Here is a 15,366-nt window from a genome sequence, read left to right as displayed (position 1 = left end):
GAGATCAGAATATCTAGCAAGAGAAACAGCTGAAATCTGCTGGGCAGTGAAAGGGGGGGCGGGGATTGTGCAGAAAGGGCCTCTGGTAGTCTTTGTGCAGATCTCCAGGCGTCTGTGCCTGGAGGCCGGACTGTTCCTATGTTGAACAAGATTTGTCACACCGCACTTGCTGCAGGTTGCGAGTGGAGCAGAGATCCTAGAGGTCCAGCATTGCTGGGAGGCATTGGATTTCTGGCTCTGCCAAAATAGAGAAGTCGTCTTAGCACCTCATTTACTCACTTGGCATTTACTCAAACAACTGGAAAGGTTATACTTTGGGATTGAGGACCACACCCTAAAGAAGTACCTACTCTAGACCCACCTTAAGGAAACCTATAATCAAGTCTTGTGGACTCCTCTGGGAAGAAAGTTGGGAGATAATCCTACCAAGTTAGAGGGGCTAAGGCAACTCCTTTGACTTCGACCAGCTATACTAACAGTGTGTAACTCAGGCCTGTACAACTTACGGTGATCACGCAGTGATTTGCCTGCTAAAACAAGAATGAACATTCTTTGACTTATTTTGCTTAGCATAATTTAAGTCAGAGAAAGATAAATACCATATGAACAAAACAGATGAACATAGGGGAAGGGAAGGAAAAATAAAGACAAAAACAGGGAGACAAATCATAAGAGACTCTTAACTATAAAACCAAGGGTTGCTGGAGGGGAGGTGGGTAGGAGGGATGGGGTAACTGGGTGATGGGCATTAAGGAGGGCACTTGATATAATGAGCCCTGGGTATTATATGCAACTGATGAATCACTAAATTCTACCTCTGAAACTAATAATATACTATATGTTAACTGAATTTAAATAATTTTTTTTTAAAATGAACATTCTTCAAAAGAATATTATAACTCAACAGTTGTAATATTATAATATTAAATAGTAAAAAATGTGATCCATCATCAAAGAAAAAAATCAAACCAGATCTACGATGGCCCAGATTTCAAATTTCACATACAAAGACTTTACTGTGGATATTATATGTTCAAAGAACTAAAGGAAATTATCTTCAAGGAATTAAAAAACATGGTCTTAATTGAGAAATCTCTGCAGGGAAATGAAAACTATAAAAATTGACCATACGGAAATTCTCAAACTGAAGAGTTTAATAACTGAATTGAAATATTTAGTGTGTAGGTTTAATGGTATATTGGAGAGAGCAGAAGAGTCAGTGAGTTTGAAGGGAGCTCTATAGAGGTTATTTTATCTTAAGAGTGTAGGCAAAAAAAAAAAAATTGTGTAAAAAATGAACAGAACCTTAGATGTTGTTGGGTAAATACCAGTCATCCAAAACACCTGTAATTGGAGTCCCCGAAGGAGAAGAGAGTGAGATTGTGGCTGCCAAAATATTTGAAGAATAATGGCCAAGAAATTCCAAATTGAGTGAGAAATAGAAATTTCAGGTTCAAGAAGCTCAGCATGTTCCAACCAGGATAATGTAAAGAAAAAGGCACCTTGGCACATCCTAGTCAAAGTGCTGAAGGCCAGAGATAAAAAATCGTGAAAGTAATTTGGTGCAGGGGGTTGGGGTGAGGACTGGTTGGGGTGGGGGAGAGACACTATGGGATAACGAGAGATTCTGCTGACTTTGCAGAAATAATGGAAAGCCAAGTTAACAGAAGGATGTAAGGTGTTGAAATAATAATAAAAAAGAAACCTTTTAAATTCAAAATTTTTTCTTTATTAGATACCCTTCCCAAAATAGGGTAAAATAGACATTTTTAGTGAACTGAGAGAGTTTGTGGCTATCAGACCTGTCCTACAAGAAATGCTAAAGGTTGTCCTTTGAGCCAAAGGGAAATGATACCAGATGGAAACTCTAGATCCACAAAAAGGAATGAAGAGTGCCTGAAATAGTAAACTGTTTTCTTTTCATAAATTACTTAAAACTGATAATTAAAAAAACACGGCAGGATGGGGCTTATAATGTACATAGAAGTAAAAGATAACGATGGTGATTGCACAAATGATGGGGGCACAACAAATGGAATTGTGCTGTTAAAACATTACACAGCTGAAATGGATCAGGTGGTATGAAATGGAGGAAGGCTGAGGCAGGAAAAGGAAAACATGTATAGGTGCAGTATTGACTTCAGAGTAACGCTAAGTAGACGGATACATAAGGATGTATATCAGTAATGTAAGGATGCATTTTGCTAGTCTTAGCGCAACCAGAAAAAAATATAATGAAAGACAGAACCTCAGAAGCCAGTAGAAGAAATAAAATGGAATACTAAAAATTGCTTGATTACATCTCTCTCATCTTTTCTGGCTTTTGTAGTTGAGAAGCAGGGGGGACACATGTAGAACGGCAACAATAAGAAAAGTAGCCTAGCTATGTATATTTCAGAGAAGGTATACTTCAAGGCAAAGCCTATTACAAAAAATAGTGATATTACAAATGATAGGAGTAATTTACCAGGAATAATCATCTTAAATATATAAGCTCCTAATAACAGTATCAAAATTCATCAGGAACAAACTGGCTGAATTAAATGGAGAAATAGATAACTCCTTAACCCTAGCCTTTAATGTCCCTTTTTCAGTAAATTCTAGAAAAAAGACTCCCCCTTCCTCCCCCCAAAAAGTAAATACATAGAAAATCAAGAAGACAGTTCTGTCAACTGTCTTGTTCTAGTATCTGTGGGGCTTCCTCAGAACAACTGCAGAATATGCATTCTTCTCAAATAGACATGGAATGTTCACCAGAGTAGGCCATATGGGAATGTAAAATGTATCTTGGTAATTTTCAGAAGATTAAAATCTTGCTGAGTAGGTTTTCTGTTAAAACTAAACTGGACTGTAATAATGGAACATCTCTTTGAAAATTGCATAATGTGGTTTTTAATTGTGTGTCAAAGAAAAAGCTATTTTGAACTGAATGCAAACACTGAAAAATAACACCAAATTCTTAAATTACAGATAACAGTCAAAAGAATTTCAGTACAGAGAATTAGACTTGAACATATATGCAAAAATAAAATATTTTTACATCAAATATTTCAGTGCGTGAAGAATATGTCATGACCAAGTGATACAGGTTGGCTTAACATTTAAAAATGAATGTAGTTAGCTGTATTACCAGGAAAAGGGGAGAAAAATCACATTATCTAAGGAGATGCAAAATGAGAAGTGTTCAGAATTTGAATTTATGATAAATAAAAATTCTTAGCAACTAGAAGTAGAAGGAACTTCTTCAACCTGATAAAAGATATCCACGGAAAACCTGTAACTCTCCTCATAACTGATGGTGAAAGAATAAATGCTTTGTCATTTATGATTGGAATCCAGGCAAGGCTATCTATTCTTACACTTCTATTCAGCATTATAATGCATGTTTTAATCTGTATAGTAAGAAAAGGAAAAGAAATTTAGGGCCTGTGCGTTGGAAATGAGGAAATAAGCCACCTTTATCTTAAGTGACCTGATTATTGTAAATCCCTTAGGAATTCACATAAGCAAACTTGGTTGAAGTAACCAGTGCATTTAATAAAATCACAGAATAATCCATATACTCGAATAAGTTGTATTTTTCTCTATAAGCCATGATATACTAGAAAGCAAAATAGTACTATTTACTTCAGCTCCAAAACTTAAAATACTTATGAAGAAAATTCACTAAAACCTAATTTTCTACACCGAAAGCCATAAGATATTGCTGAGAGAAATTAAAGAAATTGTAAATGAGATATTTACCAGGCTCATAGAGTGGAAGGCTCAGTATTAAGATTTCATTTTTCCCTCAAATGATCTTAGATTTCTAATATATGATACACATTCCCAATCAAAATCCCAGTAGGTTTTATTATAGTAATTGACAGGAAGTTACAAAAAATTCATATGGCATGCAAAGGACCTAGAAGAGTTAAAGTAAGTTTTGAAAAAAGAACACACTTGGAAGACATAGACTACTGATATGCTATCAAGGCAGTAACATTTTGGCTTAAAAATACACAAACTTCTTCTAGAAAGTTTAGAAATAAACTCACAAAAATACCATCAACTGATTTTCAACAGAGACTTCAAGGCTAGTGAATGGGTTAAGGAACTTTTTTGTATCTAACTGTACTGCAATGCTTGGATATCTTATGAACTGAAATGAATCCCGAGTCTTGCATCATATTACACAGGATAATAAGGAATGGAATATAGACCTAACATGTAAAGATAAAATATAAAACAGGCTTCAAGCGGTAGAAACCACTTAGCAAAACAGTTTAACAATTTCTTATAAAGCATACATTTTTACTCAATTTTTAGATACTTAATAGAAATGACAAGATTCATACAAGAATATTCGCAATGTCCTGTGTTAGTTTCCATGGGCCTCCTAACAAATGCCCACAACTGTGGCGGCTAAAAGCAACACATTTATTCTCTCACATTTCCGGAGACCCAAAATCCTAAATCGAGGTGTTGCCAGGTTGGTTCCTTCTGGAGGCTTCGAGGAAGAATCTGTTCCCTGCCTGTCTTGTCACTTGTAGCCGCTCCCAGTCACAGCTCTGTGTTTCCTAGCCGGTAGGAGGACTCCAGTCTCTCCTCCCTTACATTGCCTTCTCCTGCGTGTTTCTCTCGCCCTCCTTTTTTTTTTTTTTTTTTTTTTTAATTAAAATGACATCAGTCACTTAATTTAGAGCTCACCCTAAATCCAGCATGATCTTGTGCAGATCCTTAATTACATCAGCAAAGATCTTCTTTCCAAATAAAGTCACTTCACAGGACCTGGGGTTAGAACCTGACATACCATTTTTTCAGTTCCCTGTGTAACTCAACCCCTACATTGCCCCAGACTAGAAAAAGAGAGTCCCTTAACATGGTATATTTTTGGTATGTTTTTACAATGAAATCTTACTCATTAATAAAACGAGTAAAGAACTGAATCACACTACATGTATATGAATCTCAAAGTCATTTTATTCAGTGAGAGAAGCCAGACATGAAAAGTGTTTACTGAAAGTTTTATTAATACATATTTCAAGAACAGGCAAAACTAAACTATTGTGGTAGAAATCAAAACTTTGGTTTCCTATGGCAGGGTGGGGATTGTCTGGAAGCAGACATGAATGAATTTAAGACACCAGAATGGTTCTGGGTTTAATGCCAGCTTTTTAATTCATCAGCGATGAAGCTTCTGTGTTAAGAGTATTTGCTAAGACTGCCAAATTAAATAAGTCTCTCACTCTCTAGCTTTCCAACTTACAGATCCTGAGCATTGACAGAACTCCTCTGGACCTCTTATGAAATCCTTAATGGTCTAGAATTGATAAGTACTTATAAGCAAAGATAAGCGATATCTGATGGCTATAACCAATTTTCTATTTCTTGACCAGCTAGAGGAGTATACATTTTATCCTTTTAATAATTTTTGAATAATTCTTGGCTTTGCTCCTATGAAAAAAATAAAAAAAAAAGTAGGTTGCTGTTTTGTAGTTTTTAAAAAATAATTTTAGCTTCAGAGCTTTAATATCATAAGGGCACATTTATTAAAAAAAATTTTTTTTATATTCTTAGCACTACCCAGGCATAAGGTGCTTAAATAGCTAAGTTTTTGATGCATTTCTTTTTTTTTTTTTTTTTAAGATTTTGTTTATCTTAGCACAAGTGAGTGAGCGGGGCAAGGGGCAAAGGGAGAGAACCTCAGCCAGATTCACTGCTGAGTGTGGAGCCCAATGTGGGGCTCTATCTCAAGACCCTGAGGTCATGACCTAAACCCTTAGCAAGAGGGATGCTCAGCCAACTGAGCCACCTATGTGCCCCTTCAGATGCATTTCTTGACATGAAACAAACTGTTCTTTTTTCCTGAGCATTCTGGAAGTCTTGAAAATAGTGGCCAACCAATAGTAAAGGGTAGATATTTTTTATGTAGTTTAGCTTAAGAAATCAAGTTAAAAACCTTTTTCTAAGTGTGTTAATTGTGTTAATAGATTCACATTGCTTTCTTGGATGTCGCTTTCCTTCCTCAACCCTTTGTCATTTTCTCTGGTCTTGTCTCGGACAACGAAGCATTTGTTCTTTCACATTCTCCTTGCGTCTTGCACCTCTCCCACAGGGAACAGAAGAATTAGCTAATAAAGTATGAGTGGAGAATGCAGTGTAAGGGGACAACAAACACGAATCTGGAAAATACTAAAAAATCAGCACAACAGGAGGTAGTTGGGAAAGGAAAGGAGTCCGAAGTCGTAGCAGGCAGTGCTCACAGCAGGGTCAACTCTAGTGTTTTGTCTAATAACTACTGTGGCGCAGTTAAAGTCCATTCATACTCCTGGAAAAGCAAAGGAGTAGTTTGTCAGATAGTTTTTAAGTTGTGGTTATTAATTTCCACACTGTGATGCTCTGAGTGGCACGCACATGTGATTGGCAACAAGTTAGCCCGAGGGCCGTGTCCTACCTGCATGTGACCTCGAAGGAGTCCTTAAAACTTTGTGAAATCATATTCTGTTATTCCTGACATATGTACAAAGTCTATGAAGTAAAGGTTTAGAGTGGCCAGTCAAGACTGAAGTGAGTGGCTTTTCAATCAGTTGGCTAATTGTAGTGTTAGCTAAATGAACGGTTAAAATAGTTTTAAAACAACTTTAGGGAAGAATAACGAAGATACGGAGAATGTACTGAAATTTCTTTTGAGGGAAGCCTATGCAAGTCTGAGGGCAAGAGGGTGGGGGGGACCCAACAAGTTTTTTTTTAAGATTTTATTTATTTGACAGCATAAGCAGGGGGAGCGGCAGGCAGAGGGAGAAGCAGGCTTCCCATGGAGCGGGGAGCCTGATGCTGGACTCGATCCCAGGACCCTGAGATCATGACCTGAACCAAAGGCAGACACTTAACCGACTGAGCCACCCAGGTGTCCCAGCAAGTTGACTAAGCCAGTTTCTGAATATCTCTTATCTATAAAAGAAATAAAGAGAACCAGATATGATATTAGACATAGTTGGTATAAAAATGTCTACTTCTATTTTTTCCCCAATAAGACAATGGATGACATTAAAATTACATGTGAAAAACATAATCACAATGAGATGATGGAAGATGACATCTTCCTGGGGACTACTACTACTTTTTTTTACCCTTTAAGACAGATGGAAAGACTTGGATGATCTAAGGGTGGAATTCATGACTTAGGTGACTCACACAGCGCTGAGTGGGCATTCAGTCAGTACCTGTTGGTTCATTATTCTCTAAAGGTCTTTCATTTCATCTCTTCTCTGACAACACTCCCATTGCCAACAAACCCAAGTATGTCTATAAAGATCACCCTTGGCATTCGCTTGTGGTTTGATTTTCACCAGTCACTGTTGGAAAGGTATTCTCATTGGGGCATGGGCCATCTCTGGTCATGGGGTGGGGAGATTGCAGGAACTCTGCCCCCTGCTTTCAGACAATAGTGAAATCAAATTATTTTCACTCTCTTTTTTATGCTTTAGATTGATCTTCAGGTCACAGTTCATTATTGTCAGAGTTTTGTGATATGAGTTTATATTACTAAGACTCCGTAACGATAAATTGAAAGGATACCTCTGTGAAAGAGGAATTCTAATTTCTTTTAGCATTGTAATTATTAACTATCTTAAAGTTAAACTTTTTTAACTCTTCTCCTCCTCTGTAGCGACTTTGTTACCATAGAGAAGATTATTTGAGCACTATAATGCTCCGTTTTTGCATCCAGCCTCAGACAAATGAGAGGTTCCTTAGCAAGCAAACAATGCAAGTCCTGTGGTTGATGGATCATGTGAAGTGACAAAGAAACATCGTCTTCAGGAATTAAAAAAAAAACAAAACTAATTTTTAAACCTTTTCTGATCCTATGTGACAAAAGACCTTGATTTGATTAATGACAAAAAGAACCCTGTGATTATCATAGATCTAGATCTTAAATCTTAGAACATTAGCGTTCTTTACGGGTTTGGTTTTGTTTTTAAGTAACAGGGACAGTCATGTGTCCTGGAGGATCAGAGTAGGCTCTTCAGTAGTGGACTCAAGACCTTAACGAGCTCCAGGTGATCCCTCAGGTTCTTTTCCAGCTCAGTGATTTTGTTCACTGAAATAAATTTATTTCATATTTGTCAAAATATTTTTTAAAATTTGGAAGGAAAAACAGTATGCAAAGGATGTCTAATTTTAAAAGTTGTTGCTCCAAGATGTGTTTTTTAGATTTTCTTTCCTGACTTTGCTTTGTCAGGCTTTTTCATGAACTCATAGCATTTGGTTCTGCATTACATCATACACTTACTCTGTCTTTTCAAGGTGCCTGTCCCCAGTACCAGCTAGACTCATTATTCATACAAATCTAAGTTATATTTTTCTAGGAAAATTAATTACTTTATACTGGCTACATATGGTTTGCTTGTCAGCAGAAAATCTTTAACATATTTGGGGGCAGTATAATATAAGCATTTAGGCAGAGTTTTTTCTCTCTGTGCATAAAGTACATTAATATAGGTTAAAAGTAATATATTTTGTAGTACTAATATTTTCCTGGGATACTTCTCATGTTTACTGCAAAGTAACAAAGTATCATGAATGAGGGCACAGGTCAAAAACATGCCATGGGTGCATCATACACCTTTTGAATGACCGTAACTGTGTGTACTCAGGTGATTACTCCTTTGTTTTACTCTTCTGAGGGATCTATTAAATGTAATAGAGCATTATACAGAATTGGCCCAATATCATATGAATGCCATTTGCAACGTTTAAGGATAAAAACGTAGGGAATTTAGCCCATTTGGGAACATTTAAGACATATGAAATGACTTTATGAGAAGTAATCACTGTTTAACTCTAATTTGTGTGCTGGACATAGAGGTCCAAACTGAAGTATTCATGCCCACTCGGAATTGGTATTCTAATAGAGCTTCATTTTATCTTTCTAGCATTTTATATTTATTCTATGGAACCATTATTAGTTTTTGCTTTGTTTTTTTAGTCTTATTTGAGCTTACAGTCTTTCTACTTTCTTGTAGGAAGAAAAGAAAAATTTCCTCTAGACAGGCAAATTTGAAGACATTCCTTGAGCTCTGGGAATTTTAAGATATTTCTCAAAGCTCTTTGTAGAGGGGAGTCATTAACTACATTAGTTGAACTCTTAGCATCTTGGCTGTATACACTTAAACGTTTAATCTGCCAGGTGGCTGGGGAGAACACTAAATGTGATTTATCTCTTTATATTATTGACTATGAAACTTTTCAGTCACTGTATGGATTCGGTCCCACGGACACTTCCCTCAGTGGTATCTATGGAGAGCTAACCCCTTATTGCTCAGCTGCGGTTACATGGGGGTGCCGGGCTATACCGTCGGTTGCAGCCAAGCAGTGTCTCTTATAGCTTTTTGAATCTAGTCAGTTCAGGCTTTTGTCTGGTCTATTTAATTTTTAATAACAGTCATTATATTATGAGCAGATAGTCTTGTGCCTCCTGAACAGAAATCCTATAAGCTTTCTGTGACGTCCTTTACTTTTTTCCTTTAGGGTCTGTGACTGACGCAAGTATTCCCTATTTTAACCCTCAGGTGTTCTGTCACTATTTTTTTTTTCCTGACCTTGCTTCTCACTGCTTTTGATATTATAATAGTTGTTGAAATTTAATAGTTTCACTGTTATTGCCTCATCAAGGTGTTTTAAGTCTCAAATTCTTAGTATATTTGGCCAAGGAATTCATAGCTTAAATGCCCTTTGTCTCCAGCCTCCAGTTAAATGGCTGTTCTCCTCCCTTGTGTTAGAACACACGGGAGTCAGCTCAAGGCAAGAACTCTCTGACTCTCTAGCCTTTTTGTTCTTTCTAAAGTCTTCAACCCCCAACATTTGCAACAAGGGAACCCAGAGTCCCGAACAGGGTTCACGTGGCATGGGATGGACCTGTGCCTCTGTGTGGCTTCTGTCTCTGGCTATGCCCATGTTCCCCAACACCAACCCTGCTAATTTAGTGTGCATCAGGAGTCCTTCTACTTGACTGTTTCTCAAGAAAGTCAATTTAGTACAAATTGGGACCTATTTACTTTCCCTCCATCTAACACATACTGTTAGTCAGCAGGGCTTCTGAGGACAGCGGTTACTATTTGAAGAAAACAAACCCTCTTTAGACCTTTCTGAATGTTTTAAACATGACCCCACATTTTCAATATTGAACAAAAATTAATGGTAGGAATGCTTTGTACTTTGTTGCCTCTGTACCCTGTTACCTTTTTAAATTTGGTTTCTGTTAAATTATATATACTTGATTACCTGACCATTGTCATTGAATTAAAGCTTTCTTTCTATTGGGCATCTAAACTGTTAATTTTTCTTCTTTGAGGAATGACTCTTGATTGCACACAAAAACAAGCAGGGCTCTTCTCTCTCCCTGCTATCAGTTTGAAGGGACATATTGCTTCCTCGGCACTGTCATAGCAATAAATTGTCCCAGATTACTCGCAATCATACAGTACTAAAGTATACCATGCATTTTAAAGGGAATCTGCTATTTTCTTTTCAATCAGATGAGCAATGTGAAGAGACTACGGCCACGGCTCAGTGCTATTCTCTTTAAGCTGCAGTTTGAAGAGCAGGTGAACAACATCAAACCTGACACCATGGCTGTCAGTACTGCCTGCGAGGAGATAAAGCAGAGCAAAAGCTTCCGCAAGTTGCTGGAACTTGTGTTGCTAATGGGAAACTACATGAATGCTGGCTCCCGGAATGCTCAAACCTTCGGATTTAACCTTAGCTCTCTCTGTAAAGTGAGTTCGTTTTTTAAAAACACATATTTGCCTGAACACCTACTTGGAAATGTCAGCCCTGATTACATTATTTAAATATTTTTATTTTGATGTGCTTTTATCAAGAATTTGAAGGAACCCATGAACCCAAACCCAGAGAGAACTGAGCTAATTTACTCAACCTCAGAGCTAAATCCAAATATTAATTTTCTCTGATCTGCAAATTCAATGGAAGGATTTTGTTTAATAACAGAATTATGTTGTAAACCTATGCTTTCCCGAACTAATGAAATGGGACATCAAAATATTATTTAAATCTAATATTCATTTCAGGTAGCTCAAATGATGGTATAGATATATTGAGAATTGCTTAGGCTTGCCACTACATTTTTTACCTTTAGTATTTAAATATTTCTTTGCTTTTTTTTTTTTTGCAAACTGACTAAAGGGAGAAAAGAATGAGACTGCTTTATATAAAGGGAAAATCATTTTATTAGGAATAAACATGCCTCAGATGTCATTGATGATTTTGAAATGTTTCTATCTAAATACAATTTTAAAGGATGTGAGAATTAAGTAAGTTTAGAGATTTGTTTCTTTTTTTCTCCTGGGTTCTTCCACAGGTTAAATGTCCTTACGGCAAATATATTCACTGTTTTATGTAACAGAGCTCTTTCCTCAGAAGCGGGCCATAGTAATAGTGCTTTATTGATCTGCTTACAACAAATCCTTCTCCGTTACACATCATAAGAAAAGCTTTCTTTTGTTCTTCACCTGCTCTAACATCTGTGCTACCTGATTAAGGAATTTGATAACTGGTTTTCCCCACTGTCCAGAAGTTCACTTCACGCAACTTCACTTGTATAAAAGACCTACATTAGCATACACCTGTTTCCAAAATGAAATCCAAACAGGATTTCCGCTTTTACGCAATGGTGATTGCTTCTCTGCTTTACGCCATTTGGTTTATGAAAGGTTTCATGGGAACGCTCTACTTTTGGGGAGCTGGGGAGACCTGTGTTGCTATTGCCACTTAGGGAAGGTGAGAAACAAGTCCAGTTTTAGCTTTGGGTTTGCTTGAATAGTTGATCTCTCAGTGCTTTCATGACTTTCCTTACACAGTTTTCCTGACCTAAGCCTCCCCTTGGTATCAACAGCTTGTGAGCTTGCTTAACTCCATCTCCATCTTTTTTCCTCTCATTTTCTGAGCCTGATATATTCAGTTAAGATCCCTAGCATGGGGGCTGCAATTCATAATACATGTATTGAAAACTTTGCACATTTAAGGGGTGCTTACTTATTCTTGTGCTCAATGCTTGACCTGATCATCTCATTGAAAGGATGTAATTATTTATGTGGCATACACAGAACCCCTGTTTTTCACATGTAAACCATTATGATTAAAATGTTTAATAGAGCTCTAAACAAAAAGTTATGGCAACAGAGTTGAGAGAGAGAGGCTAGCTCGGTTAAGGGAGGACAGCTAAGCATTCAGAGAGGAATAGGAATTTGAACTGGATCTGGAAGTATGAGTGGATATTCCTGAGAAGGAAAGGCATTCTAGACAATAGCCCTCAGTTGGCATGAAGGGTCATATCGTGGCCTATGTGAGTCCACCAAATGATCGGAAGCTTCGGCGGGAGAGGCGTGGAGAAAATGGAAATGAAATAGTAAATTGGTGTAGACTGAAAAGCACCTCCAGTGGCACACCTGATGGTGAAGATTAACAGAGACATGTTAGTTCTTTAATTCAAGTCATATTCTCAGAGATGTCCATAGCAATGTAATTCTAATAGCGGTATGGAAGAAAGGTGAGCTGCACTGTCCAGTCCTGGTACCATGAGCCATGTGGGGCTGTTTACATGTAAATTAATTAAAATTTAAATAAAATTAGGAAATACCTCAGTCACCCTCGCCACGTTTCAGGTGAATAAGTGTCCATATGTGTTGGCAGCATAAATATAGCATATTTCCATCACCGTAGAGTATTCTCCTGGACAGCAATGGCCTAGAGGGCTATAGTTGGGAGAGACTCAGTGACTGGCTGATGTGTAGCAAGTGACTGAGGAACTCAAGCTGAAAAGATAGATGGCGAGGGTGATGGAATCTGCTGTGGTTATTTAGCAAATGTTCTGAAACTGTGTGTGTCTATTATGCAACTGACTCTATGTTGAGACAATGGAAGTACAAGCTTCGGTAGTGGCAGAAGGGTTTAGGGTAGGATGGGGGAGGGGTGAAGAGAAGTGACACATTTAAGGAGCATCTAGGAAACTGTGAGAATGTGGTGATAATTAACTTGGAAGGGGAAGGGCAAGGAGGCAAGCAGACCTGCCAGATTCAGGCTTTCCCTGAACAGGGAAGCAAAGGAAGACAGACAAGCTGAAGAGCAAGGTCAGGGAGGAATTTACACCTGTAAATCAACTGGAGTTTGTTTCTTAGTGTTAAGTGTCTGTTCCTCTGGAGAGCTTGTATCTCAGAACTCCAGTCGACTCACAGAGAGTTGACCATATGCCCTCCCTCATGCTTTCCTTGCAAGAGGAGCTGTTGACAAGACATTAGGTCTGATTGATGAGGTCAAGTGGTCTGATACAGTGCCTGGTGCATAGTAAATAATAAATAGCTGTTGAGTGAATGACAATGCAATAGACAAAATGGACACAAAGTTGTGCCTCTTAGTTATGCAGTTGAAAGTAGACATCCTCTTACACTGATACATAGTGGCTGATGCATAGTAATTTACAAGGACAATGCATGTTGCTATTATTTTACTATAGTTTATCTGTAAACCAGTTAATCTGTGTCCAGATAAGAGTCGACTGTATTTTCAGGCAATGATACTAGATATTTTGATCATCCCTGTTAGAAGCCTTCTGTTGTTCAAGAAACAAAATAAATACTACAACTTTATATTTTTTATTAGCCTACATGTCAAGTTGAAAGCATATATTGAACAAGATATCTCATCATGTTATCAGAAGTAGCAGCTTGGGGGGCCTGGGTGGCTCAGTCGTTAAGCGTCTGCCTTCGGCTCAGGTCATGATCCCAGGGTCCTGGGATCGAGTCCCACATCGGGCTCCCTGCTCAGCGGGAAGCCTGCTTCTCCCTCTCCCACTCCCCCTGCTTGTATTCCTGCTCTCGCTGTCTCTCTCTGTCAAATAAATAAATAAAATCTTTAAAAAAAAAAAAAAAAAAGTAGCAGCTTGATCTTTGACAATTGTGATTGAATTTTCACACTGAGTATAAAGCATTTGGTTTGATGATAAGCCCCCATAAAAGGAATTCCATATTTATTTGACAGTAGAAAGACAGGGTAATATTTTAATCTGTTAAAACATGCTGGGTAATTATATGACATCTAATATTCTATATTCAAAATCTTTACTTTTAAATACCCTTTATAAATTTAGCTCTAGTATGAAAAGTGTATGAAAATTCATATTAAATTGTTAACTTTGCCTCATTTAGAAATAATTACATGAATCGTGAAATCTGTATACATTATAGTTTAATTTGGGGGGCTGTGTTACATCTTTGTATACATTTATAATTGAGATAGCTAAATACAATAACCCTGAGTTCAGAGGGAAAGGTTTGTGAGCTCTTTTTTATCCTAAAGATTTGATGTGGCCTATGATAAATAAGTATAAAAGTAAAATATGAGAAAGAAAACATAAGTGAGAAGCTATTAAGATATAGGTGTTTAGGTTTGAGACTCAGTGAAGTGCAAAAATGGTAATGAAACTTTACATGAGCTAAAGATGAGGTTTCTCTCATTAGCCAAAGCTGAACTTCACAAGAAAATTTGCATGTGCATTGTTATAAAAGAAAAATATGTTGAGCCATGGTCTTTAAAACAGTAAATGAATCAGTTACATTAGGATCTTTCTTTTAGAACTCTCTCTCCCTCCCCTCCCCCTTTCCTTTCCCTACAAGTGTGGACCAGAGCCTCTTAGGGTCTGACACTCCAGGAGAACCCTCATGGTAAGATACAAATGTACTTTGCAGTTACATAATGCTATTCCTAGTTTAAGTAAAATGGCGTAAGTACCTTGCTTTCTGATGGCTTGACCATTTAAAAGGATAAACCTTAGAATATATAAAACAATGGATGGACTTGTCATTCATAAAGTCCTCCAAAGATACTGCTAGACTTTATATAAGAATTGGATAATATGCAATTGGAGATTATATTCTGTTTTTCAGGACCTGCTATTGATTAAATGCAAATCCATATCCTTAGAAATTCAGTCAGTAAGTGGTAGGGCCTGACCAAAATGCCCACCTAGAAAAAATGCGTATGTGCTTAGTGTTGAAGTTAATTTTCTTAGACCTGTTGGTAGGGCAAAGACCTTTCTCCCCCCCCCCCCAAGTAGATCAGTATTCTAGCAAAAGAGTGAGTTGACCCAATCATCAAAGTTTAACACCGTATTAAAGTATATGAGAGGGTTTTAACTTGTAAATTTAAAAAGTGAATGTTACCAATTCATACACCATGGCTATAACATGTGTTTAATATTTCCTAATGTCTAATGATAGGTAATTTTGGAGTAACAAATTATCCTGATCAACACAGCTGGATGATGTAGCTATAAAATGTAGCTCTTTGAGTAATTAAGTAAGCTGTATC

At 37.3% G+C, this 15,366-nt stretch overlaps 1 protein-coding gene across 1 annotated transcript in view; it reads left to right on the top strand.

Moving 5' to 3' along the window:
• The window catches only part of DIAPH3 (diaphanous related formin 3), a 482,025-nt gene that overhangs the window by 247,471 nt on the left and 219,188 nt on the right, over nucleotides 1-15,366 (top strand). The window contains exon 20 of the mRNA XM_028105625.2: nucleotides 10,521-10,760. Within this exon, the coding sequence (XP_027961426.1) occupies nucleotides 10,521-10,760 (240 nt within the window). The remainder of the gene's footprint in view (nucleotides 1-10,520; nucleotides 10,761-15,366) is intronic.

This window comes from Eumetopias jubatus, unplaced genomic scaffold, assembly GCF_037043125.1.
Source record: "Eumetopias jubatus isolate StellerSeaLion01/CBP00866 unplaced genomic scaffold, mEumJub1_p1.0 scaffold_3, whole genome shotgun sequence".
NCBI classification, from domain to species: Eukaryota; Metazoa; Chordata; class Mammalia; order Carnivora; family Otariidae; genus Eumetopias; species Eumetopias jubatus.
Note: the sequence above shows the minus strand (reverse complement) of the source record. Positions and strands in the feature narration are given on the sequence as shown.